General features: G+C 42.5%; 1 protein-coding gene across 1 annotated transcript in view; it reads right to left on the bottom strand.

Moving 5' to 3' along the window:
- LAMA4 (laminin subunit alpha 4) overlaps positions 1–8,532 on the bottom strand; it is a 107,232-nt gene extending 98,700 nt beyond the window's left edge. Inside the window, exons 1-2 of the mRNA XM_040598932.1 lie at positions 8,442–8,532; positions 7,874–8,233 (exon numbers count right to left, since the gene is read on the bottom strand). Coding sequence (XP_040454866.1) covers positions 7,874–8,074 — 201 coding nt within the window. The 5' untranslated portion in view covers positions 8,075–8,233; positions 8,442–8,532. The remainder of the gene's footprint in view (positions 1–7,873; positions 8,234–8,441) is intronic.
- Positions 8,533–12,359: the final 3,827 nt, after the last annotated feature.

Here is a 12,359-nt window from a genome sequence, read left to right as displayed (position 1 = left end):
CCCTCCTAAGGGTGACCCAGCTGTGGGCAAAGCAGGCAGCTGCTGGGGATGGCTGATGGGAAGGTGCCGTGTTCCTGGGCTGTTCTCAGAAATAGGACTTCTCCCTTGATGGTCCTAGTGCTTTGGAATTGTGCAGGAAGGAAGTGAGACAGCTCAACATGGTTAACTTTGTACTACATGCCTTACATCCAGCCTGGAGGTGTGGAGAGGCTGTGCTCTGAATGGAGAGCGAAAAAGCCAGGGCCCAGGAGAAGGCATAACTTGCCCTGATCTCTCACTGCTTCTTGGGTCCTGGCTTGTTTCATCATAGACATAGTCTAATAATGAAGAAATTAGTTTCTTGTTGGCTCAAAGAGTGGAAAGAATAGATGCGTCAAGAGAAAAAACCAACAATTTATTTCCTCATCCCTCACAAAAAAACAATCCCGCTTCCAGCTGACCTAAAAGTAGTTAGCTGGCGCCTTAGAAACTCTCTTGAGCTTCTGTAGACAATCCTTGCCATTGATGGGAAGCAGGGAACCACAGAAACCCACAAACCTGCAAAAAGCCAAGTAGGACACACAAACCCCCTCTGACCTTACACCATGTCTAGACCTCCAACACCTGTCCACCTCCCCCTGAATGGATCTGTGCCAGATACCGGTGCTCTGGAGACCTTGCCAACCCTCAACAGGCCAAGCTGTGTTAGCTTTTTCAGGGCATGTAGTATTTTAATAGCTGGGGTACGGAGGTCTGTGCTGTGTTTTGCCCTGCCACCTCTTATTTTTTTATTTTTTTTTCTTTTTTGGATACTGGAGCAGCTTTTGTCTGGGCAAATGCTTGCTTCCACAGAGTGCTTTTGAGGAAGGGTCCCTGGAGCGAGGAGTGGGGACCACAGCATAAGGGAGTCATTAATGGCAGGCTCTCTGTGTCTCTCCGTGGGCTACCATCAGGCTCAGAAGCAGAAAACCACAGTGGGAAACCCTAGGAGATACTTGCCTTGCATTAGCCTTGGCAGAATCTCTTGCCACTCAAAAGGCCTTTCATGCAACAGTAACAGGATACGTTGCAGGGTGGTAACAGGGTACCACACAGCCCAGAAATGATCCAGTTGAAGTGCTGGTTCTGTGTAACTTTTTCTTCTACCTGATGCCAATGGTGAAAGGCTGAATGAATTCATTTTTATTCATTTTTGTTGGGAAGACAGAGTCAAACAACAATTCAGAGCCTTATAGTTTTAGCTAAAATGGCTATTTTTACAGATCATACTGGAAACTGGTCATGCAGGCAGAGTCTTTATATTCAGTAATTATTAAATTATGTTTAAAATTAAAATTCAGTGTTCCAGTTCTTCCTATGCTCCCTGGATTCCATATGTCATGAATTAAAAAATAATGTTTGAGTTCTTGCAGTCTTGTAAACTTGGAATAGTAATTTCTAAAATATTTTTCACAACCCTCTATTATTCTTTGGCTCTTGAATGCTGGGGTTTTAGCACTGTTTCCTGCTGGTTTTTCTTAAAAGAAAAAAAGGACTTCTAGTATTTCTGAAGTATTCTTTTTAAGAAAATAACCATCTAAAGAATTGCACAATACAACTAAACAGGAACAACAAAGCCAGATCGTATTTACCGCATTTTAGTCAATCTCTGTTTGCATTGTCAAATACACACTGTACGTATCATGACTGATAGTTAGGAAAATCACTGAGACCATTTAATGACAAAAAATTAGATTTCAAAAACTGTGGAGCTCAAACAGCTTTATATACAGTGCTATTCAGCAATTGTTGAATTTTGCATTAGGATGCATAACCCAAACATCCCCAAGTCACAGTGGTGTCTGAAAATGAGCTGGGATCAGATCCAAATATTCAAAAGAACCAATTAAAATATAAAACCCAGGGGTGTCTGTATTTGGTGTTTGAAGTTTAAGTCCAGAAGCAAACTGTAAATTATCAGTGACTGGTTACATATTACTTAGAAACTAGACCCATTTTTCACAGCTCTTGAACACTAGGAGCTCCAATTGTTATCAGTTTAAATCAGGACAAGTTCTCCTTCACAAACCAATTCTTTTATTGCTTCTCATGCCCCCTGGAAAAACTGGACTTTTAATTCCTTCCTTGCTTCCCATGTCTTGAATAAGAGTGTGCATGAAATGCCTTTTATTGGTTTTCACAGCCCTGAATAAGCTTTGAGGCTCTTTGCTGGTACTTGCCCAAAACTTTGTGGGAACTCACGGCAGTGGAGTTTAAATTGCATTGTTCTGGTGGGTGGTTTATGCACCTTCTTGAAATGGACAACATTTCCCACTATCCATCTGCTCTGTCCTGTGCTTCCATTTGCTTTGGCTTCCTATGATTTAAAAGGTTTGGGGTCTGGCGGATCTACTCCAAGCAGCTGATTTTCATTAAAGCTTTGATGAGAAACTTAAGCTGGAATCACAAACATCTGCAGTAAAACTTCCTCCCCACTAATGTTTCTCAGAACGTAACCTTGTTGTACCAGAGAAAAACAGCAACTAGAAATCCAAATTGCCCACTATGGGAGTTAACCTAACATAACCTCAAGGGTGTGAAATGAATTAATTTAAAGATCTGATTTTTTAAAGGTAGATGCAGTTCCCATTAGCTTGAAAGAATATAAAAGTTTCTGTCAAGCTAAACCCCTTTTTGGCTCACACCTCAGGATAAGGTTTTCTGCTGCTTCTTTTAGTGCTGTTTGTTTTAAACAGATTAATGCCAAAAGTGAGGATCAAATTGCGGTTTCTCTAAACAGTCTGCAAGACTTTTTTTTCCAACCTTTATGAGGGAAGGGGAGAAGACAACTTTGTGATAGTTTAGGTCTTTGTTAACAAGTGGCTGGGACTTAGGAATGCTCTTTTTTAATATGTTTAATGTGAGCCATTTTAGAGAGATGAGTTTGTCACTGGTCCTGTGCTAATTATTGCTTATCACTTTAGAGAACCAGAAAGCAAGCACCTCAAATACTGTTTCTTGCTTTTGAAAATTTAGATCAACAGCTAAGTCACATGGGCAAAAATGATTGCCAAACATGTCATTTTAACAGGCAATCTCCATCAGGTAACTTCTGCTTCTTACTTTCCTGATAGTAAGTGGCTAATTTTGACTTGGCTATGACAATTTCTTCCTTTAAAGGACTTCTTTTGCCTCTCTGCCTTTCCTTTAAGCCAAAACCACTGATGCTGGAAACAGTTTTCCTCTTCCATCTGTCCAACAATATCATGCCTTCCTTCACTCTGGGAATTGGCTTCCTGCCCTGTCCCAACTACTTTTTTTTTTTTCTTTACTCTTGAGGCTCATGATTATCTCTTTTTTGCTCTGAGTTTTCCCTCTCCCTTGTCTTCTTCCTGCTTTAGTTTGCTTCTTTCCCACTGTTTGCTTCACTTCTTCTTTCCATAGAAGACATTTGAAATTATCTTGTCTTGCTTGGCAAGTGTCTCCACAAGATGTCTGTCTTACCTTTTTTTCCACCAATCCTTTCCACACTCATCTTCTGGACTCTGATATTTTCCAGGTCTCGTGTAATCATTTACATCAGAATGGAATACATTTTCTGGACATCACATCCCATTCATTTTACATTAAAGTAAGTGACTGCATGATGTAAATCACAGGGAATCATTTGCCATATTGTCTAGCATTTGAAGTCTTGTACCATTGTTCATTCCCGCCTTAGACTCTCTAAGGAACTTACTTTCTACTGGGAAACAAAATCTACACCTATATACTTAAATCCACCATGTCAGTGGAATTACAACCACGAATGTTGACAGTGGTGGGCTTTGGATCCAAATGGTCATGTATGACCTACTTCTTATTTTAAAGGTGTATATTTGATAGTGAGATTTAACTGTTCTTAGAAGTGATTCCTGGTTTTCAGTTTTAATTCTGTGCCTCACCAAAACTGGAAGTGTCTTACCACCCCCTTTCCTTCTGCTGTGTCCAAGCAAATGAGTGGAACCCCAGAACAATGTTTTCTGATGTTTGCCACTTGCTTGTTTGCTTTCATTTGATATCTGTGTGTCAGTTTTAAATCCTTTGCTTCCACCACTTATGAATCATCCTTGTAAAATATTTTAATCTATCCTTATTTGGAAAAATCAGTCTCTGACTTAATGCTGCTAGCTGCAGTTGGGTTATACTGATGAGCTGGATCTAGCGCTCTGTGCTCATTCTCACTGTCTCCCCATACACATCAGGACTCGGCACTGTAACATCTCCCTTATTGTCTTTGTGAGCCAAGGAACTTAATCATGCTAAATTAAAGAGCACACAAAAGAGTGCTTTTGATATTGTTCTGCTTCTTGATAGACAATCCAACACAGCTGAATAAAGTCTCCAGTGCTTAATTTCCTTTGAAATTAAAATTTGTAATTAACATGCAGTCTGAACTGGTCACCTTCAGTTTCCAGTTGCTGCATATGATGAGACCTTCATTTGTTAGACTAGCAAGCCTGTTACTATTTTTTTTTTTTTTTTGCCTGTGTATGTGCTTACACAGTTAGTTCAAAGTTTTTTCTTAACCTTCCTCTGAACTAAGCAGATTGGATTGGAAAGTCTCTCAGCTATCTTCCAATTCCTAACACTGTAATCCTTCTCATGATACATTTCTGAATATTTTCCATCAATCTATAAGCATTCTTCTTGAAACAAAGGCAGAGAGGTAGATACTTTATTCCGTGATGGTCACTACCTGTGCTCATTATGTAAGTAACGTGGCATTTAAGGTGGAATATAGTCCAGTTAATTTAAACATCTACATTTTGTGTGCCAGACTTCAGCTGATTAATAAACTGTCCTGAAGCAAGTATCCAGCATAGTCCTTCCAGAGGCAGAGGCTCCTCTGAGACCCTCCAGGGAAGACTGCTAGGAATTAGAGGCTTTAAAAACCTAGTGCCTCCATTACTGCATGGGGAATTTGAGTTTATATTTGAAGACAGTGTCTGATTCTGATTGAAAAAGTTTAAGAACAGTTTATATGCCTAATTTAGGTGTACTGCATTGCATATGGATTAGCAACCAGGGCACCAAACTATTAGATATTGACTGAAGTCCAACTCATCCAACTCAAACCCATGGTCCACTCTATGAGTGGGTACAATGTATTACTATAGCATATAGAAAATGTGCTTAGTCCTCTTCTCTCTGCTGTTAAGAGGCTTTCATTCGTTTCCAAGGCACAGAAAAGCTCCACATTAATGTTAATTTTTAATTTTTAGACCACTTCTCCCAGTTCCTCTGAGTTTAGGGTTGCCAAACACAGGAAAGAAAGAGGTGTGAGAAAATGAGAAATATTCACTAATATGGATTTATAGCAACTAGGACCTCCTGTTCTTCTATAGGTTCATAATATCAAACTCATACCAGGATTTGAGAGCATCACAGCAGTTATAGCTTGGAAACTCCCACCAGCACTGTCTCAGACCTTGCAGATTTCTGATGTTGTGTAGAGCAGAATCATGTGTGGGGCAAATGTTGTTCAGCACGCTGAAACACCATGGTCTCTGTCTGCCCTGCCTTGCTCTCCGGCTTCACAGTGGCGTTTCACATCGCGGTTGACTGGCACCACAGTCCACAAGGAAGCCCCATCTTTGGCTCCATAACTGCCTTACAAATCTGCCCCCTTTGTATAATTTGGCACTATTCAATGTGACTAACAGCCTCTGTCTGCTCAGGAGAGCTGTAGGCCTGAGTCAATATTTAGACAAAGGAGCTGAATCAAACCACACTGTGTAAGGGAGTTTACTCTGTGGTTCACTGTGAGCTGTGGGTTAAGAACTCGGGCTTTGAAAGAGGCTAATTCAAACCTGATGGGATAAACCCTGTTCCCAGGGCTGAGGGAGGGGAGGTGGGCTGTGGGAGGGGAAACTCTCTGAGGAGTAAAGGAAATCTTCCTTCCTCAGGTGAGAGACTACCAGACCATCACTCTCTGGCCCATACGTCTACCTCCAGGCTTACAGCCAGTTGCCCAGCTCTTGCTCACCAACTATGTGTATGAATCAATGGGTAAGCGGGTTCTTACTGTTACAGAGCCACCAGCTCTATCCTAAAAGAACATCCTATTGGGCATCCTTGGAAATGGCCATGGAGGTGGGTCCTGAAATGCCATAGAAAGGTGAATCTGCAGCTAGCAACGGGGCCTGAAATCCTGGCTCCTTCCTCATGAAACTATACCACTCTGCAGCCAAGGACTTTGGTGTGACAATGGCAGGCAGCATCATTTATTTGTATCATAGGATCCAGCCTCTAAATGGTGCCATTGCAGGGACTGAAGTAAACTGCCAGAGCAAACACCAGTTAGTGAGTCTATTTGATTGGACTGTACAAGTAAAACATTAGGGAGGATTGAGATGTGTGAAGGAGACTGACGTGCCATTTCCCCACAGTGTCCAATATATCTCACAATAATTTCCCAAGTATATGAAGCCTAATATATTAAAGCAATGTGAACTGAGTATCTGGGAAAACCATACTACACAATCATATTGAGAAAGGTTAATAATAATTTGTGCCCATTATTCTGTGAAAAGCAGCTACAAACCCCATCCAGCTCTTAAATCAGGCATTTCATTGAGGGACTTTCCATGCTGTAAGCAACAGGTGGCAATGCAGCTTCCTGGGGCTGATCCCAGGCCAGAGGAGAGAAGCTGTGCATCCCATGTCATGGAGTCCATCCAAGCCTGGGATGGCTCCCGAGAGCCCCTGTGCCGAGCAGAGCAGGGTTTAGCCTCCAGTTTTCTCACACGGGTCATGTTTCGTGCCGAGTCCCTGGCAGGGTGGGCAGGCGTTTCCTGAGGCTGCCCAGCTGCTTGGAGCCACTGCAGCAGTGGGGGTGAGCTTTGCCCAGCCCTGCCAAAACCCTGGCTGTCTGAAGGGCTTCTGCACTTATTTCCATGGCTGTTAGTTCTGGCAACTGGGCTGCAGGGGGAAAATTAGCTGTGTGATATCGGAGATTGTGATCTTGATATTGTCACGGTGACATGGCTGCGCTAATCTCACCTCATTTTTGGATGTTATGCTAGAAGAACTACTCTTTCCCTTCCCATGACCTTATGTAACTTGATTTGCCTCCTACTTCGTATCTCCCACGCATGAGACATTACTGTCCCCACATCCCAGTGTATGCTGGAGTAATTTATTGTTTTCTTAAGCTGTATTTTTAAGTAGTTAATTCCTGACACAGCCTTGCTAGAATGTGGAGTACCAACCAATCCCCAAACACCAGGGTTGCAGGAAAACTTTTCATCATCAAATTTCTTCTCAGATCTCTCTAATTTCATTTGTCACTAATCCCAACCTTGTAGTTTTTGGAATTCTTAAAATCTCTGCAGGTGTTTTCTCTGCAGGCAGTTTTCTACACTCATTTGATTTATTATCCCCACTCTCACTGCGAAAAGGAACTTCAGATTTTGAAGGTGGATGGCATTCAGAGACAAAAGCATAAACTTCTGCAGGACAGTGTTTGCCATCAAAAACCAGACTCTATTTCTAGAAGTTTAAGCAAATTACAATTGAAACACTACAACAAGGCAAGCAAAAAAATGTTGTGACAATTAACCCTTGTAAAATAGCTCTGTTTGGACAGGCCTGTTTAGTTATGTTGGCAGGAAAGTTAGAGACATGCTAAGCCAACCTCACTGCAGAGTACAGCAGCTGTCTGCTCACAGCAGGCAGGGCATGTGTACATTTTGAAGGCTGAACTGTATCTCTCCAGTCCCGAAATGCAACGTCTCAGACCCCCTGCATAAAATCCTCCGGTATCGCTTTAAGGATCAAATGATTAAGCTAACATTAACCAGATGGGAGCTTCAACACAGACATATGAAAGCAGAAAAGCGCAGACACCAGAGAGAGAAGGGAGTTACTGTACCTCAGCAAAAGGCACCCAACTTCCAGTAGCTACTGCCTGCTGCTGCCCTCTGATAACAGTGGCTTCTTGCACGCTGACCGCTGAGCTACCTTCAATGTCAAACTGAAAAACGCCTCCCTCACTCGAGGCTGTGCTGGAGGAGAAGCATCTCAAAAAGAATAATATAGGAGAAACGAGGGGCCAGGCGGAGATCAAAGCCATTTCCTCCCCTTACATCCAGCAGTGGTCTTCTAGCGTCTCAGTAATTGTTTACCCTCTTCTGCAATCAGCCCCCCTTGGCTTAGTGGTGCCTCAGTTATTTTAACTTTCTTTCAGCATTCAGTTTCCAGATGTGGCACTTCAAGGCAGTCTAACCAGATCCTGATTTAAAAGAGAAGAAAAAAAAATAATAAAAGGAAAAGAAAGGAAGAAAAGAGCTTTTGCTGCCTCCCTCGTTCACTCTCTGTGCCTGTGGCTCCTCTTTTTCCCCAGAGGCTCCAGCAGAATAACATACAGATGGGCAGTGCTTAAGCAGAGAGTGTCAAACAGAGATTGTATTCCAGGAAAGCACCGCTGGCTCCCCAGTCACCTTATCTCCCCATGTCAGGATACAGACTGACGCTCGGCTTGGTGCTCTGGCTTCCTTCACATGTTCACATCATTCGCTTTTTTACCTTTTGTGCTGAGACCCTCCCACTCAAACTTTGCTGTTCAGAAAGTGAGGTCACCCCTTCCTCCCCCCTATGCCACCCCTCCCAACTCCATCCAGCCGCTCCACAGGAAACATTGACTCTCAAAACTGTTTATTTTTTAACATCTCCAGTTTATTCAGTGGAAGGCAGAAAGGTGCTGATTTTATTAAAAAAACCCTGCTAGACCAACCTTTTCTTTTGGCAGGGGGGGAAGGAGGCTGTGAGTGGGAAGAGGAGGAGGAGGAGGAGGAGGAGGAGGAGGGAGACAGCCTGGCTGTGCCATGGGCTAATAGGGCTAAGTGATTTCTCTAACATGCTTCATTCAGACCCTTTCCCTCCAGCCCAACTCTCAGCTTCTCATCAGATCGTGAAAAAGAATATCGTTCATTGCAATTTTGGAAAATTACTTCATTCCTCAGGCTCATGAACTTTTATTTACAAAGAGCATCTTGTATTCCTTTTTCAAGAGATGCTTTGTGAGGCCCTGGTAACAAGGATTGCAGTGTGTGTATGAAAGTGAGCGGAATATATTGCCCACAACTGACTTAATTTTATGACTACAATCTCAAAAAGACAACGCAGTAACCCCTGCTAGGTTTTGGGACGAAGTCAGGGATAATTATACTAGTGTGCACCACTCCAGCCCAGGGCTCAGCACCCCATCCCTCAGCTGTCCTGCGTGCAGGGGTTTGTAGCACCACCGGCCTGTCAGGCTTCGTTCTTGAATCTTAACAGTAATTGGCTTATCAGGCTTCATTCTGCAAGTGTATTCCTTCTTCCTCCCTCCCTCCCCTCTTTCCTCTGACTGAAGATATTCTGAACCAAGGGAACAGTCAGTAGAGAATTAAGGGTAAAATAAAGTATTTAGGTGATCTGTTAACTCCGGCACACCTGTAAGCACGACTTTGAGGCCATAAATGCTGAGCAGAGGGACTAGAAAGAACTTAACCACCAAGAAACTGCCTGAGGCAGAAAAGGTGTAGCTGAGCAGGTAAGGCCCCTCGAGCTTGTGGGACAAAGCATCACACCAGCAGAGAAGAAAAGTCTGTGTAACCGAAGGCTATGAGGTTCAGGACCAAGGTTTGTAGGAGGAAATAAAAGATGGCAATGGTGGTTGCAGGTCATTCTGTCCTGACAGCAACGGAAACATCTCTCTGTTACCTGGACCTGATATGGTGGCAAGCATGCTGCCTCCTGGGAGCCTGAGGGCGAGACATCACTGAGGGCTGCCAGGACTTTTCTACCCATTTCTGCTAATGGCAGTCCTGGGAACGGCCTGGAGCAGGTCGGAAGGCTCAGGGAGCAGATGGCCAAGCAGGCCCCAGGCCTCCATGAGGTTCCCATTAGGCCTCCTGCTATAGGAACAAGTTTGAGGTGTAAAGATAACATTAAAGCAAGGACAAAAAAAGAGAATGAACCATCTTGACAGTAAGTTACAAAATCACCACCCCTGTGGTGGCAATTGAGATTTTTAACTACCTGGTGAATTGTGCAGCAAATTACTAGAGTATGTGTAAGACAGTTTTTTTAATACTTATTTTTTTTAAAAGCAACCACCTTTAAGTAGTTAAAAATTAAGTGCTTATAAAGCAATCTTTTACATCTGCTCCTGGTCATTAGGGAGGAACTGCTGACAAAATGACAGAGAAAGATAACTTGGGGAACAGTTACTTAAGGTTTATAAACCTTTGGATGGGAAGAACAGGAAAATTAAATCTATGTATTTCTGGCAGTCAGTCTTCAACAAATTCAGAGACTTGGGAGGAAAGTTCTATTGCCCAGTAGAAGAAGGAATTGAAGGAAGTAAGTGGTCTGTAAAGAAATAACATGAACCAGAAAGGCAGGAAAGACAAAAAGATTTGGCCAAACTGTGAGCTCTTTCTAAACCTGAAGCTCAATAAAGGAACATGTGGGAAGTGAAAACTGAGACTGCATGTGAGCACGGGAAGTACTTATCAAGATTACAGCACTTGAGGTATCCAGCTTTCATATTGAGCTGAAAGCTGGAAGGCAAAGGCAGAAAATGAGATGTAATTTTAAAGACAATAGGTGTGAGAGGAATATGTGGCAGATCCTCAATTCAATATCCATCAAAGAGAAAAAGTTATCAAAGGATAAATCTGAGAAGGGAAATTGTTTAAGATGGAAGACTGTATTAAATGGCTTCTTGAGGGTTTTCCTAGCTCTGTGGGCTTTAGTTTTCCCTAGAAAGTCATTAGCTGTTATGGTTTTGGCTCTGGAAAACAAGGTTTCTAATTACAGTGGAACAAAAATAAGGTGTTGCACTGTTTTTCTACAATTGATTGTGCCTTCAAATATTTTTTTTCTGGATTGCATTGCAACAATGAAGAAAAGGATTCCTTCCAGAAGATTTTGGGAGAATTCCAGTAAATAAAATTTCAGAATAGAAGACTCTTTAAAAAAGCTTATTTCAAAAAGGTAATTTGCAGAGCATATAAGGTTTCTTTGTGTCTTCTCATCTGCCTAGTGATGTGGTTTGGGTACAGTTTGGGACTGGGAGTATGTCAGAAGTATCCGTATGTAAGAGGTCCTGGAGACCAGTGGTAGGTAGGTAGTCATTATGCTGAGTGATTCATGGTTTTGACAATTAATTCAAGGAATTAAAATTAATTGAATTATTAAACCCCGATAATTTAATTGGGTTTTTAAAAAGTCTTATTGTAGGGATGGTGAAAGGAAGCTGAACAGTGTATTCATGTATATTTAATTTAGGTCAAGATCCTGCAGTCGTGTATATGAGTCCCATAATGACTTTGAAGAGTTCAGGGCTTACATGTTCGCACAACTCGTATTAACTAAGTAGTTGTATTGCGAACCAACAGCAGCATTTGTGGGGCAGCAGCTACAAGGTGCGCTGGACTGGTCCAGCTGGCTCGACAACAGATGGAAAACAGCCCACAGTGCCCCAAAACATGGCTTTTCTGCTCAAACAGCTGTTAAAAAGGGCAATAGCTGCTCGGGCAGGAGATACTGGAGAAGAGACGTGAGGGTGCACTGAGGACACACAAGAGGAAAGATATGAGGATGCAAAAAGGGGACTTGTGGAGAATTGCAAAGAGATGCATTTTGATAAATGAAATGGAGGAGATGTGGTAGGGGTCATTGCTGGGGAGATGGCTGGTGATGCAGCCTTGGAAGGATGCACTTGTTGCTTCATAGGGTGCCCAGCTGAGGGTGACCCACACCAGGGCAAGGAAACCCTGAGGGAGTGCAGCCTGTGTGTGATCCATGCAGGTCAGGGACACCGCTGAAGGTGTTGATTAGGAAGGGGCTAGGAAGGTGTTGGACAGAAAGTGACCTGGGGAGAGGGAATGCAAGTATTTCTCTGTGTGTTTGTTTAATAATTTGTTTTCTTGCTCTTTTCTCAATACCAAAACAAGTGATTAAACATTTCTGTGTGTTTATTTCCAATAAACTAAATTATGTGAAATGCCCTGAGTTGAGACTGTTTTGCCTGTGACAGTAGTGAATATGGAAGTCTTGTGAATGAGGTGCTGAATGAGATATATTCAACCAGAGCAACTGTGAGCTTCAGGAGCCTTGCTCAGTGCAGCAAAATGCTCATCTGCGCCCTCGGAATTCCACTGAGGGCCTTTCTTCAAGTGTGTATCTGCTTTAGCAGAGCAAGAAATACCATTAGAAATATCATTAAGGACGCTTAGATTACAAGTTTTTCAAGTAAAACCTGACTTTTATTGCACATACGTAGCAGATAATATAGTGAACCTTAGTGTATGATGAAGGTGCCCCAACTAGTAGGTTATTAATAATGGAAAAACTCTGAAACACATTTA

The sequence above is a fragment of the Falco naumanni genome, chromosome 6 (genome assembly GCF_017639655.2).
Source record: "Falco naumanni isolate bFalNau1 chromosome 6, bFalNau1.pat, whole genome shotgun sequence".
Classification (NCBI taxonomy): domain Eukaryota; kingdom Metazoa; phylum Chordata; class Aves; order Falconiformes; family Falconidae; genus Falco; species Falco naumanni.
Note: the sequence above shows the minus strand (reverse complement) of the source record. Positions and strands in the feature narration are given on the sequence as shown.